At 41.9% G+C, this 15,625-nt stretch overlaps 1 protein-coding gene across 3 annotated transcripts in view; it reads left to right on the top strand.

Annotated features, from left to right (window-relative positions):
- The first annotated feature begins 1,041 nt into the window (after positions 1 to 1,041).
- AKR1D1 (aldo-keto reductase family 1 member D1) overlaps positions 1,042 to 15,625 on the top strand; it is a 41,048-nt gene continuing 26,464 nt past the window's right edge. For 2 of the 3 annotated variants that reach the window (XM_081244705.1, XM_081244703.1), the window contains exons 1-3: positions 1,042 to 1,188; positions 9,348 to 9,515; positions 13,263 to 13,379. In XM_081244705.1, coding sequence (XP_081100831.1) covers positions 1,096 to 1,188; positions 9,348 to 9,515; positions 13,263 to 13,379 — 378 coding nt within the window. In that variant the 5' untranslated portion in view covers positions 1,042 to 1,095. The remainder of the gene's footprint in view (positions 1,189 to 9,347; positions 9,516 to 13,262; positions 13,380 to 15,625) is intronic. The other variant, XM_081244704.1, reaches the window with a different exon arrangement.

The following is a 15,625-nucleotide window of genomic DNA, read 5'->3' on the forward strand; positions in this document are numbered from 1 at the left end:
ATAGTTCAAATTATTGTGTCCACTGGCTGATTATGTGTGTGTAAGCAAGAATGAGGTGGTCCTGGAGAGAAGACAAGTCAGTTAGAGACAAACTTCAGGATACTTTCACCATCATGGACACAGTTATCTTTAAGGTCACCAGGTCCAAAACTCTCACACACAACACAATCCTTTGGAGGAAGACTATAATAAACATGTGTTTCACTAACTGCTACTCCTTTCCTTTTTCTTAACATCTCCAGAATCTCCCCAGGTGGTTAATCCCAACTCCAAATTTAGAAATGGCTTCTAATTACATTAAAGCAATCAGTCTTTTATTTTCTTTGACCCCTGTTATTGACTTAGTGGTTGGCTCCAGGAACTAAGAAAGGCAATTGAGGCCAACTGGACCCTATTTCTGGATTACTGTGTGAGCTATGACGTAAAATCCCTTTTTTTGTTGGGTTTGAGCCTGGAACCATGTCACTCTACGGACTGGTTACCATCTTTCAGTGATAAAGAGAAAATCCACTGAGAGAGCAAGGAGGCAGAGAAATGAACTGAGAGTGAAAAACCGGTTCCCGGCCATATCATTTTCCCCTCCAGTCCAGTTTCCCACTTAACTAGGTGAAAAATACCAGACCCCTTCCCAGTCCTGCTAGCCCAAATCTCTAGGGAAGTCCTGGAAAACTTAGTCACACCTGGAGCTAGCCCTAAGGTTGGAGTTTTCAGGAATATAGACCAATAAATTTCTTTTATTATTTCAGAGAATTTGTGATAGGTCTGTTACTTACCAACCAAAGCATCCTAGCTGACAGAAGCCAGCTAGATTGGTTTCCTTTTATTTTTAAAATAATTTCTTTGCAGGGAAGTAAGCATAAGATCAAAATGGGTTATTATTTACATGCCTCTGATAAGTTCAAAGGACAACCTCAATTAGGACTTCCAGAACAACCTGAAAAAAAAAAACAGGTTGAGAAATCTCTCTTCCCTCCCACTGCTCCTCCCTCTGGCTCTCCTTTCTTTGATTAAATAGGCATTAGGACACTTTTTCTAAAAGGCTTTTCTGTGGTGTTCAGAATCATTTCTAGAAATTGAAACCTCAGACTTTCCAAGATGTACCTCAGTGCTGCATATCACCGCATACCTCTAAGTGATGGAAACAGCATTCCTATCATCGGACTTGGTACCTACTCAGAACCTAGATTGGTAAGCTTATCTCTCTCTGTTTGTTTTTTTTTAATTAACACTTTCCTAAAGGATAATCTGTAGTTCATTTTGAATGGATTTCATTAATTTAATTTTTTTAATAATGAATGCAACCTTGAAGGACTGCTGTTTGGCTGAGTAAGTACTGAGCCAATGGTTAAACTAAATCAGTTTATGGTTTTAAAGTATCTTGACTTAAAGAATGGGACCTTTCTGCTTCCTTTACTAAAATTCAGCCTGAATGCTGGTTATAAGGTTGAACTGAAGTACGTAAAATTTCTGAGTTTATGATTTTTTAAAGTTCATATTTGAGAATTTTTAGTTCAGTCCAACAAAACATTTAGTGAAAACCTACCATGTATGAAGCACTAGGCTATAGAAGCTTCAAATATGAAGAGAATAGTGTCTCTGCTGTCTAGGGATTAAAAATCTAATAGAGGAGACAGACTAATAACTAGTTAATCATAGAACAATGAAGAGTAAATGCTGTCTGAGGATTGTAAACAGTATCTCTCTGAAAACACAGGAAAGGGAATAGTTAGATTTCACCATGAGGACTGAAGTGGGTTTCCATTAAAACACAGAAAAGCTTCTACTTGTAAGAAAAATATCTTTCTGCTTTCCACATTGCAATTCCACATTTAATGCTGATTACCAGAATAAACAGTGGCTATATCTAGAAATGCTACTGAAATTTGAATGATCATGTATGAATGAACTCTGTTAAACTAAGTATAAGTTAGGTAGGCAGAGAAGCAGAGCTGAGGCAGGACATTGTAGGCAGAAAGAGAAGCACAGAGGCACAAGGATATGAATCTGATTATGTCATGCCTCTGCCTAATTTTTCAATGGCTCTCTATCAATTATAGGGTAGAGGCCATACTCCTTACTTGCACATTGGGCCTTATGGTTTAGTCAAGACCTGTCAGTCCAGCAGCATCTACCACCACTCTTCCACCTCCCCCTCATGTAAAACATAGCTTGAACAACTCTCCCATGTCCATGACCTTGAACAGGCTGCCCTCCACCTGGAACACGCTTTCTCCTGAGCTGACTAATTTTTACTAAACCTGCAAGACTCAGCTGGAGGATACCTCTCCTTAGAAACCCATCTCCCAACCACCACAACTTGCCCCTCCTGCGTGTTCACATAGCCTCTCATACTCAACTCTGTTGTAGCACTTATCACACTATGTTGTAACCATTGTTTCTGTGCAATCTTCCCTATAAGATGTAAAATCCATCAGGAAAGAGGCCATGTCTTGTTCAGCTCTATATTCCCAGTATAGTATGCGTGCTGGGTGTTCAGGTAATCCTTGTCAAGTGAATGAAAGGAGATATATATATATATATATATATATATATATATATATATATATGTATATGTATGTGTGTGTATATATATATATATTTATATATATATATATATATATACGCATCAGAGGATATGGAGATGTAAATGCATACAATAATAATAGCTAAAATTTTTTTAACACTTAACCGTGTGCCAGGAACTCTTTGTAGTACTTTATAGTACATGCATTTTCTAATTTAATCCTCACAACATTATGAAAGAGATACCATTTTACCCCATTTTACAGATGAGAAAACTGAAGCATGGCAAGATAAAGTAAAATGTCCCAAACTTATAATGCTGAGGAAGAGAACTGGAATTTGAACCAATGTAGTTTTGGCCCAGATCCTATCCTCTGAGTCCCTATACTATATTACCTGTTATAAATGTATGTTATGTCAATGCAGCTGCATATTTCTATGACTTTCTATATGTATTTCTATATATGAAAGTATCTAGGAATATATATCCAGAAAGTACCTAGGATGGATAGACAGATAGATAGATAGATAGATAGAACGATACATCTAGGATATGAATCTAGTTATGTCATGCCTCTACTCATTTCAATGACTATCAATTATATGGCTCCTTGCTTGCACATCTGTCATTCTATCTATCTCTCTATCTTTCTATCTATCTCCTGAAACTCAGTGGGGCTCAAAGTGCTGCATCTACCAATAAATGTTATTAAGTGCCTGCTATGTGTCTAATAATATTAAATGCTACAGGATGGAGACATTCAAAAGCGTTCATGTGTCATTTCCCAAAAAGAGTTGTAACTCACTTCAGAAGATAAGACATACTGCAGTTAGAGAACATGGCATTCGAGGAATATTATTAGAAATGAAGATTGTGCATGCACAAACCACATTTGTGATCAGAAACACAGAACTAAAGGTATGTCTCACAAAATTGGAAACTCTAATGTGAAGAACAATGCCCACCATGGAAGATTTGGGGGAGGGGGATAGGCGGAGCTAGGTTGAGGGGGAGACGGGGAGTGGGGAGGGTGGAGTATCTCTGAGCTGGAACACTCAGCAGTTTCTGTTCAAAGCCATACAACTGACAACTCCCTCACCATCTACCCAGGGCTGATGAGACAGACACTAGGAGTACCCATGCCCAAGTCGGTCACCAGGAAATTAAAGTACCGAATTAGATTTAACGTCAGAATCTTAGTCCTAGAGATGAAATCTGATGCCAAAATTCAGTCTTCTCCCCTCAGCGTGCCTGAGGTGCTTTTCAAAACCTTTCATTCCACAAGAGATGGAAGGAGAATGACAGGCTGAGGTAACTCATTAACTGAAATGCTTCACATTTCATGCATATAATCAAGTCAGTCAATATTTGTCTTGGGATCCTATTCCATTTTGATACAGAAGTTAGCAGGCGCCAGGGGAAGATTTAGGCTTGTCTTCAGGGGGAGTCGGGGTAGGAGCAGAGATGAAAGGCTGAGATAAGGAAGACTAACAATACCCTCTCCTCCAGCATCTGCCCATTTGAGATTCCACTGTCACACACGTGGCAATAGGAACTGTAGAACAGCAGCCCAGAGGAACATTATTGTGCAGCTGTGTGAGGCCAACCAGCCTAGCTTCTCCTGACTTACAAAGATTTTTTTTCTCTTAATATGCCCGACTTTCTTATAAAGGTGTTCATGCCTCTGGAGTCAGGGAATTTGAGATGGAACCAACATTTAGTAGCACCAAGCACTCTGTGCATTTCCTCACTTGACGATCACTAACTAATGAAAACTGAACTGTACAAATTATCTATGCACCATGTCTCTAGGACAGATTCCCAGAATGTTTTCATACAGGGATGAAATAGTCTATAATAGCCTCCCAGCAAGTCTCCCTTCTTCCTGTCTCTCTCCCTATATCTCTGTCTGAGAAAGTCCGATAGGCAAGAGTTTTGAATCTTGTTCCTTTTTCTGCTTTGACAGAAATTAATTTGGTTTTTATGTATATCAGCCCATGAGTTAATAACCAATATTTATCAAAAACTTCAAATAAAACTCAAGAATATCACCAAGTGTGCAAATGACACAAATCTGGGACCAATGGTAAATATTTTGGAAAATGGGCAATAATTCAGTTCAATAAATATTTATTGTGTGCCTCCCATGTATGAGGCATTTTTCTAGGTAACACAGGGATCGAAACAATGGACTAGAAACAAGGGATTTAAAATCCGTGAGTGACTGAAGGCAGAAAAAATAAATACACTTATAAATGAAATATAAAGAAAAGCTGAAGTGCTTGTTCAAAGATGAAAGTAACAGTGAACAAATCTAGTTATGGGGTAGATCAGGAAACACCAAGCTATAGGGAAGGAGTAGCCTAGATTGGGGTTGTAACTGATCCAGTATCCCTTCCTGGGTGGCTCTGGTTAAGATTTCTATAGCTATAAACAGTTTTCACACTCTGAAGAGTGAGCCAAAGGCTTTGTATATGGGGCAAAGGAGAGGTGAAGTCCAATCTCTTGAGTACCAAGGAGGAGCCTGAAACATCAAGGGGCCACTGTGATGGAATTTTGTAGTAGGGAAGAGAGACCGGTGTCAACTCTGAATACATGGGCAAGGGAGAATTTATAACCAAGGTGCAGGGTTGGGATCTGTGGGTAGAAAATTACTAAGAGGAAACATCAGGAATAAGGGGCCATTCTGGCTAAACTGACCTAACAGGATTCTTGCTGAAGACAGGGTGGGGTGACTAGATATCTCCTGGGGCATGGTGGAGGAGGAGGAACCTGATTTGATATCAAGTGTGATCAGATATGGAGGGTGAAAGGTTGTGGTTGAACTGACTTAGCAGGATTCTTGCTAAGCTTGGACAGAGCAGAAATGAGTATGAAAGTCCATGTTGGAAAAGAGTTCAAAAGAACCTGATTAGACTTTGGTCCATGAAAGAATGTTTGTCAGGGTTAAGGATGTTCCCACAATCTCTACCTAAAGGGACCAGGGACAAGGCAGGAACCATAAATAAGTGGTCCTAGAGAGCCAAGTCTATTTCTCAGTTTTGTTCTACTTTCCCATTTTGATAGTAGATATAAGTGCAAGAAATGCTTTCTTCTTCTTTGCTACAAAACAAAAACAAAAACACAAAAAACATGTGCAGGTAACACTTAGGGGACGATTGATGGTACAAGACACAATTAATAGAGTACCAGGGATTCCACTCACCATTCTAAATGAAGATGGTAATTTCTCCACTACAGCTAATTGTCATGCATAAACAAAGTCCAGTGTGGCCTGATCTTCTCACATTTTTCAAAGAATATTGTAAAGTAATTAATAATTTTTAAGTAATGGCAGCATTTATATTTTTGTAAAATGCTATATGAGCTAGTATTTTAAGAGTCAAAGAAAATAATTCAGCTGCTGTTTGTTTTTACTTTTAGTATTTCAAAGCTATTAAACTGCCAACGTTAAAACAAATTAAAATGAGAAGAGGCTAAATACATAGAGATCAAGTGAGATGGCTTCTCTAATAAATCAGGCAAAAAATAATAAGGACTTAAACTTGGTCGGTGGCTGTGAGGAAGATAATCTTGCTGGGGCCTAAAAAAGAAGTAACTTGGCTAAAGGATACAAACCATGGGGTAGACTCTACAAAGCTTGGCAACCAATTGGATCCAAACAAAGGAGAACAAATAGTAGGTCCAAGGCCAAAAATGGATGTTTCATGCCCAGGTTACTACATTCTTTGTATCTAAAGTTTTGAGTCACTTACCTTTTATTTTTGATCTACTTCCTTATTTTTTTAACATTTAAAATTTTGAAATATATAGAAGGGTGAATACTTTTAAAGGTAACATCTGAGTAACCACCACACAGATCCAAAATTAGAATATACCAACCCCCAGAAACCCTCTGTGTGCCCTTCCCAATTCAAAACCATCTCTCCCTCAAGAGGTAATTTATCTTCTAACTTTCATGGCAATTATTTTCTTTTCTTTTCTTTCTTTTTTTTTTTTTTTTGCCGTACGCGGGCCTCTCACTGCTGCGGCCCCTCCCGTTGCGGAGCACAGGCTCCGGACGCGCAGGCTCAGCGGCCATGGCTCACGGGCCCAGCTGCTCCGCGGCATGTGGGATCCTCCCAGACCGGGGCACGAACCCGTGTCCCCTGCATCAGCAGGCGGACTCTCAACCACTGCGCCACCAGGGAAGCCCCATGGCAATTATTTTCTTGCTTTTTTCTAAAGGTCATATAACTTTTATCAGGTAGATTGCCTATCTCCTATTCATTTAGTTGTTCTTGTGGGTTTTTATCTTGTTCCTTCATTTGCAACATATTTCTCTGTCATCTCATTTTGTCTGACTTTCTGTGTTCATGGTCTTCTTTCCACAGTCTGCAGGATCATCGTTCTTCTTGCTTCTGGTGTCTGCCCCATTGTGGGTGAGGTTGGTCCAGGGGCTTGTGCAGGCTTCCTGTTGGGAGAGACTGGTGCCTGCCCTCTGGTGGATGGAGCTGGGTCATGTCCCTCTGATAGGCAGGGTCATGTCCATGTCAAGGGGTGTGTGTTTTGAGGTGGCTGTGAGCTCAGTACAACTTTAGGCAGCCTATCGTCTGATGGGTGGGGCTGTGTTCCTATCTTGTTGATTGTTTGGTATGAGGCTTTCCAGCACTAGAGTGTGCAGGTTATTGGGTGGGGTCGGGTCTTAGTGCTGAAATGTGGACCTCTGGGAGAGCTCACTCCAATCAGTATTCCCTGGGGCTTCCGCTACCAGTGTCCTTGCCCCCACAGTGAGCTACAGTCTACCTTCACCTCCCCAGGAAGCCCGCCAAGACCCCTAAGTAGGTCTGGCCCAGGTCCCTATGGAAGTACTCCTGTGTGCTGGATCCCAGTGCACGTGAGACCTTGTGTGCACCCTTCAAGAGTGGAGTCTCTGTTTCCCCCACCCTCTGGGGCTCCTGCACTCAAGCCCCACTGGCCTTCAAGGCTAAATGCTCTGGGGGTCCTTCCTCCCAATGCCAGACCCTCAGACTGTCACGGAGGGCTATTTTTTTTTTTCGGTACGCGGGCCTCTCACTGTTGTGGCCTCTCCCGTTGTGGAGCACAGGCTCCAGACGCGCAGGCTCAGTGGCCATGGCTCACAGGCTTAGTTGCTCTGCGGCATGTGGGATCTTCCCAGACCGGGGCACGAACCCGTGTCCCCTGCATCGGCAGGTGGACTCTCAACCACTGCGCCACCAGGGAAGCCCCACGGAGGGCTATTTTCATATGGGAACGTCCCTGTGTAGCCTGCATGGGTTTAATATCTTTTGGTGCGAGGGCTCTTTTTAGTATAGATGTCTGCCACCTCTTTCCTCAGTGTATGCTAGCTGTTATCCCTTTGATAAGAGGTGTGACTGATGTTGTGGTGACCAGAACCTGCACTGGATATTGAGCAGGGCCTCCCCTTTGCTCTCTGGTTGTCACTGCCCTGTCAGGGGTGGGGTCTGCTCCCTAGTTGTCAGAGTAGAGTCCCCCAGGTCTGTTTCTGATCTGCGGTGTGAGGTAGGCAGGACTGGAGCATTCCTCCTCTGGAGCTGTTCACCTATGGGTGTGCTCTGTTGTGTCACCTTCACCTGTTGTACAGGCTCTTAGATTACACTGTTGTTGGTACTGCTCTCGTCCCCACCTTAACCGTGGGAATGCCTGCACTTGGCCCCATTGTCCCTCAGACGTTGTTTTCACCAGGCCACCAGCGCAGATCCACTGAAGTCAGGTCCCAGGATTGCAGTAAGCATGGATCTGGACCCGCTGTGTGCACTATGGGGGCAGCTCAGACTCTGGCCTGGCCCGACCCCCCTGTGTAAGTGCCCACAAAGTCTACAGCTGCTAAAGCTAGGCCCATCTTGGCTGCAGGAGCACTTGCTGTCCATTTAGATGTTCTGCAGGCACTTAGCTTACAAAGCTGGTCGCAGGGTCGTCAATTCACAGTTTGTGCAGCTGCGAGGAGAGACTTCAGCTTTTCTTCCTTAGTTGCACAGCCTCTGTGGCTCAGCTGTGGTTTCAGCACCACCTCTGCATGTGGGCCACCCACAGGGGTCTGCTCCCGAGGCTGCCCTGGAGCACAAAAGTCCGCCCCAGCGAAGAGGGGGATGTGGATGCAGCAGTGGTGGGGGTCACAAGAGCTCCTGCCCCGGCAGGAGCCCTTCCCCATGCCCAGGGAGGCAGGGGCCTCACGTGAGGAGAGAGGCTGCAATGGCAGTCCTGCCCCTTGCAAGTCACTTAACAATGGTACTTCGCTTCTACGGCGGTCTGGGTTTCCTCTACAAGCATTCCTAGTTGCGGATTTCCTCACTTCCATCCCCTCAGGCTGTCTCCGCACAGTCAACAGAAGTCTCCCAGGGTCTGCTCTCCAAACCCCACATTTTAGCACCCAGCCCCCATACACACTGGCGACACACCTCTCAGGCTGGGGCACACAGGGCTGTGGCGAGGACCATCTGTGTAGGTCTCACTCTGTCCTGCCTGCCACAGACAGGTCGCTGGGCTCTCCTCTCGTAGTCCCCAAAGTTCCCCTTCTGTCCCAACTGATCTCCTCGCTGCTGAGGGGGCTTCCGTGGGTGCGGGAACCTCTCCTCACCTTCAGCTCCCCCAAGGGGTGCAGGTCCCATCCCACTTCCTCTCCTCTTCCTTTTCCCTTTCTTTCATCCTACCCAGTTACGCAGGGGTCTTTCTTGTCCTTTTAGGCGTCCGAATATGTTGTTTTTGCTATAAAATGATGTATGTGCCAAGTGTCCTGATTAAGAATGATTAAAGAAAAGATACACTTCTCTTCTCCCCCAACCCAACCCCCCTATCATTTTAGACCCCTAAGGGGACCTGTGCAAGATCAGTGAAAATTGCCATTGACACGGGGTACCGGCACATTGATGGCGCCTACCTCTACCAGAACGAGCACGAAGTGGGGGAGGCCATCAGGGAGAAGATAGCAGAAGGAAAGGTGCAGAGGCAGGATATCTTCTACTGCGGAAAGGTGAGGTCTTCCCTTCATCCTACACGACTTATGTTCATGGTGGGTCTGACGTCTTTTCTCTGCTGAAGGATGTGGAACTCACCAAACCCTGCAGGCTTGCAGGATCTTAGCTCCCCGTGTCCCCTGCAGTGGAAGTGCAGAGTCCTAACCGCTGGACTGCCAGGGAAGTCCTGAGGAGTGAGTTCTTAACTGCCAAATTCCTCAATCTTGCCAAGAATTTAGGGACTAATTAGCCCCATGAAGTTTAGGGAAAAGTTCTTTTTTCATACTTGGTCATTGATTTAAGACAATATGGAAGAGCCAAATCTACAAAGAAAGTCGATTTGAGGAGTGAAGGGAAGTAAGGAGGTGGTTCATATTATAATAAGCATTTGTCAAAACTTCTTTTAAAAGGAGGTAGCTGGGCTTCCCTGGTGGCACAGTGGTTGGGAGTCCACCTGCCGATGCAGGGGACACGGGTTCGCGCCCCGGTCCGGGAAGATCCCACATGACGTGGAGCGGCTGGGCCCGTGAGCCATGGCCGCTGAGCCTGTGCATCCGGAGCCTGTGCTCCGCAACGGGAGAGGCCACAACAGTGAGAGGCCCGTGTACCGCAAAAAAAAACAAAAAAAAAAGGAGGTAGCTTTTTCTTCTGTATATGCCTATTTGTCCATAGATCACGAATTTTTTGAGATATAGTTCATGTACCATAAAGTTCACCATTTTTAGTATATTCACAAAGTTGTACAACCATGACCACTGCCTTTTCCAGAATATTTTTCTCACTCCAAAAAGAAACCTCTTACCCACTAGTAATCACTGCCCATTTATCCCTCTCCCCCAGTCACTGGTAAACACTGATCTACCTTCTGTCTCTTTAGTTTTCCTATTCTGGACATTTCATACAAAAGGAATCATACAATATGTGTTCTTTTCTGTCTAGCTTCTTTCACTTAGTATAATGTTTTCTACTTTCAACCATGTTGTAGCACATATCAGAATTTCATTTCTTTTTATGGCCAAATAATATTCCATTGTATGGATATACCACATTTTGTTTAGATCACTATCTTTTGAGAAATTGAAATCTCCAGTGTTAGAAATCACTATCCATTGAAGAGCAATCAGAAAGATAAAGCATCATGATAAAATGAAAGCCAGTGGAAATATAGGATACATATTTATAGGCAGCCTTGCAGGAATAACAGGAATAAAACTGTATAACTTTAGAGAACTTGTAATACAATTCTCCTAAGTTTTCTAAAGAGAACAAAATGGTGCTTCTGACTTCACTCACTCCCCAGAACCCCGTCCTCCCGACTCTTTCCAGCCTCTCCAGGAGTTTGCAGTTCCCCAAGTCACCAGCCACTTATGGGCTATGATTTCAAGGGGCCATGTAGAGCCACTGTCCCAAAATATCAGCCTGAAGCTTTTCACTTTATTATAGCTTTACAACCTGATTCCTAAAGATTTTGTTATTACAGAGTCTCTCATTACAACTCACCAAGTGTTTCTGGGGAAAAATAAACTTGAACTCATATCCTGAGGACCTGAGCCAAAGAAGCCTGCCCAAAGCTGGAAATATTTTTGAATTTATTAAAAAAAAAAAAAACTTTCATTCTTATCTCCTTGGTAAACCGTTAAAGCTGTTGGAATACCTATCATGATGAAAAAATTGAACTGAATTAAATCACCCATTTCATTTCATTTCAAGGTTGATATGAGTTAACATTTACAAAGCACTTAAAGAGTACCTAGAACTAGTACTGCATGTGTTTGTTGAATAAAAATAGATTAAAACATAAAACAGAATTTTCAGTTAGATGAGATTTCAACAATACACCAAAAGGACCCACAGTAACAACAAAAACATTTTTCTCTACTCTCACATTGTCTTCTCTTCTCTATGCTCTGAAGGCAAGAAAAAAAATTATTGTCCAACATAGGAAAAAAAATCAAATTTTGCTAATTTTGCTTGCTCTTACTTGTGGCAAAAAATGCACATAAATTCAAAACTTTTTGTCCCAAAAAATATGTAAGCAAATTTGATGCTCCAAGAAGATGTATTCATTTATCCTGAAGCTCTGGGTACCCTTCAGTATCCCAGGTTTTACAGACCTCAAGGGTACGCATGCTCCAGTTTGACAACCCAAGGCTTAATCGTTCATTACCTAACACTTTAGAGAATGAGTAATTTCTTTTTCTTTTTTTTCTTATTTATGTTAAGCTGTCTACATTCCTTTTATTTACTTTTTCAGCTTTATTGAGATATAATTGACATATGGCCTTGTATAAAGTGTACAACGCATTGATTTGATACAATTATATATTGCAAAATGGTTACCACCATAGTGTTAGCTAACACCTCCATCACATTACATAATTACCATTTATTTTCTGTGATGAGAACATTTAAGATTTATTCTCGTAGCAACTTTCAAGTATATAATACAATATTGTTAACTATAATCACCATGCTGTTCATTAGATCCCCAGAACTTATTCATCTTATAACAGGGAGTTTGTACCCTTTGACCAACATCTCCCCATATGTATTCATGAATAGCTGTTTTGTTTTTTCATGAATAGCTATTTAATTGTTTTTTATATAAATTTATTTATTTTATTTTTGGCTGTGTTGGGTCTTCGTTGCTACACGTGGGCTTTTCTCTGGTTGCAGTGAGCAGGGGCTACTCTTCGTTGTGATATGCAGGCTTCTCATTGTGGTGGCTTCCCAGGAGCACAGGCTCTAGGCATGTGGGCTTCAGTAGTTGTTGAACATGGGCACAGTAGTTGTGGCTTGCGGGCTCTTGAGCGCAGGCTCAGTAGTTGTGGCGTATGGGCTTAGTTGTTCCACGGCATGTGGTATCTTCCTGGATGAGGGCAAGAACCCGTGTCTCCTGCATTGGCAGGTGGATTCTTAACCACTGTGCCACCAGGGATGCCCCATGAATAGCTATTTAATTGTTGATCTTTGTTGGAGGACTGGAGGCTGGGGTCTCCCATGCCGCCATTTTGGTGACATTATTGGTTCAGATCTTAGTAGGGATTGGCAGAATTTTTCTGGGGAAATGAGGAAGTGAACCAAATGAGAACAAAGGAGCAGTGAAAAGGGATTTAAACTTTTGCAATAATTTAAAATTTTACCAGCTTCTGCACCACCCATCACAATGTGGAGGATCTGGTGAAGACACATACACAACCATATTTCTTACTCAGATGAAGCACACCTTTTATCAATGAAATGAAAATAAAGTGCCAAGCCAGGTCAGAACCACTAGTCAGATACATGTTCCCTAATTACACAATGAGGAAAAGTGAAAGTGCTAAGAGTCGATTAGGCAATTAGCACAGAGCAGAGGAAGACTTTATTGCTGAATTAGGTACTCTGTGGTTCAGGTGGATCTTTAAATCTCTGGTACTATATTTGGATAAAGTTATACTCTGGATGTCAAGTTATATCAGCTCAACCTATACTCAGATGACACTGCAACATAAACATATTTTTGTGAAATGAAATGGGTGAATACAATGTGTATGAGTGTTTGTAAAGAATAAAGGGCTGGGGAATTCCCTGGCGGTCTAGTGGTTAGGACTCTGCTCTTCCACTACAGGGGGCATGGGTGTTGGGGAACTAAGATTCTGCATGCTGTGCGGTGCGGCCACAAAAAAAGAAATGGTAAAAAAAATTTTTAAGGGCTGCATTATTGTTAAAAATAATAATAATAATGAGGATATTAGTTAACTATCTCCCTTTTTTTCTTTCAGCTGTGGGCTACACATCATGACCCAGAGATGGTCCGCCCATCTCTGGAGAGGACACTCAAGGGCCTCCAGCTAGATTATGTGGATCTTTACATCATTGAAATACCTATGGCTTTTAAGGTAAGTTCATATGCCTAAAGGTAAGGCCTCTGCTCTTTGGCAACCATGGGCCAACATCTATGTACGGGAAGCTCATTCATTACTTAGCACCATAGAATATTATGATGTTTTGTTGCCATAAATCAGATAGTACTGACCTAACCCAACAAACGCCAAGAAAGATTATGTGTAGCCAACTCAGGCCTGGATCCCAAGTTTCTAGATTCATAATCCAATGCACTGTCTGTTATATCATGTCTTTGCAGCTATAAATGCTCTCCATCAAACCAACAAGTAGTCTCCTAACTGTAGTCCACATTGCAGTTGTCCAGCATCCAGACACACCCTTCTTCCCATTCACACAGTCATGAAAACATCCCTGCACAACATAATGTAAAATAATAAATACAACTGAAAACCTACTCACACTCCACCCTCTCCAAAGGAAAATAACCCAAAGAGTAGTCAGATTTTTGAAGCCAGCTCCAAGATCAGGACTTCTAGGTGATATCTATTCCTCTAATTCAAATGCACTCCTTCCTTGAACTTTCTCAATATATGGACTCAGTTTAACCACCACCAACACACCCAGTATACACTGCTGAAGAGCAGCAGCTGCTTTAAAGTTTCACTGAGGGAAGGAGAGATTGAAAAACAAAACTGGCCACTTGTCCATGAGGTAAACCAGATCCTGCTGGACAGGAAAGACAAGGACTCTCTGCCATTGCAGTGGCCAGAATTTCTTTACACAGCCAACCTGGCTGCCCCATTCTGTTCTCTGGAAGCACCTTCCTTATTAACTCTCCTCTGTGGTCACATCCAAGATGTGACCTTAGCAATTATATATCCCCAAAACCTCATTTCACAGAAGAGAAAAGCAATGAACTACTTAGGATTAAAGTCCATCAGAATTGGAACCACATCCTGGGTCCCCTGATGCCAATCTCATACGTGTTTCCTTATACTACACTACCCTCTGCCTTATCCTCACAAGCCTAATAATCGCAATGTCCTGTGGACTACAGTGATTTTTTTATTTCAGGCTCTTGGGATTTTGACCTTAGCCCTTCTCCTCACTCAACTAACTTCGATTCTTATTCAAATGGCTGAGTTCTAAGCTGAGTCTTACAGATTTGGAAAGAACCTGTATTTAAAAGTGAGAAAATGAAATTTACTTCTCTGTGGCTGACTAATGACTTGTAAAATCTTTTTGGAGAAGGTAAATAAAGAAATTCTATTTCTATTCTTAAATAGGATCAAGGATCAAGGACACAGAGAAGGTAAATTTTTAACAGCGAGAAATTACACAGTATAGTGACGTTACGTCCCAACTGAACCTGTACTCCCTGTAATTGAGAAATCAGTCTTTGAAGCCAAAATATCACTTGCTTTTTGAATCTCATGATTCTTTTTAAAGAAAAACCTTTCTCACTAAAATATTTTACCACTTTGTTATTTTTTAAATGTAAAGTTAATAAGCAGACACAATTTCAGAACAACAAAATACAAAGTACAAAAAATCATGATAAGACATTTTAAAAAGACGAAGTTATTGCTAAACAGGAATGAAGGTCAATAGCATGGATTTTTAGAGGGTTGAGTTATTCTTCTAATAATGCCTTACAGTCAGGAGCAGGAAAGGAGTAAAAAGACAATGAGCTTAGCCAAATGAAGGGATCAGTAAAGTAAGCACAGTGGAACATCATAGAAATATCTAACATGGGTACAGACTTGGAGAGGACTTAATTAAAATTTGGGAGAGTAAAAACTATTAATAGTAAGTGTTCCTAATGGAGACATAAAGCCATTTCAGGTCAGAAGTAAAATTAGGAAATGCAAAAAGCAAGAAATATAGAGGGAGTCTGGAGTGGAAATAAGCCTCATACGTGTTGAGAAGGTCAAAGGTCTTAGAAATCAGAGACAACCAGGGCAGTTAATATGAATGATTACATGGCTTTGAGGAGAAAGGAGTCCTTTTCCTGCTCTCAGTGAAACAGAAGAAAATTGAGGTGAAATTATCTTTGCTAAAGAGGGCATGGAGAAATTGTTGTCACCAGGTGAAAGTTTCATTCAGGTGAGATGGCAGAGCGAAAAATTAAGGAAAAATTTTAAGAATATAATGGATGTTATCCAATTGCTTGATGTTCAACAACAAACAATTCCTATTATCAAGGTCTACAAAGACTTCTGTGCCACCAACCAAATCCAGAAGACACTTTGTCCTCATATTTTATTTGATCTCTTTCAGCACAGTTGACTACTGCCTC

This window comes from Mesoplodon bidens (assembly GCF_964165515.1).
Source record: "Mesoplodon bidens genome assembly, chromosome: 9".
NCBI lineage: Eukaryota > Metazoa > Chordata > Mammalia > Artiodactyla > Ziphiidae > Mesoplodon > Mesoplodon bidens.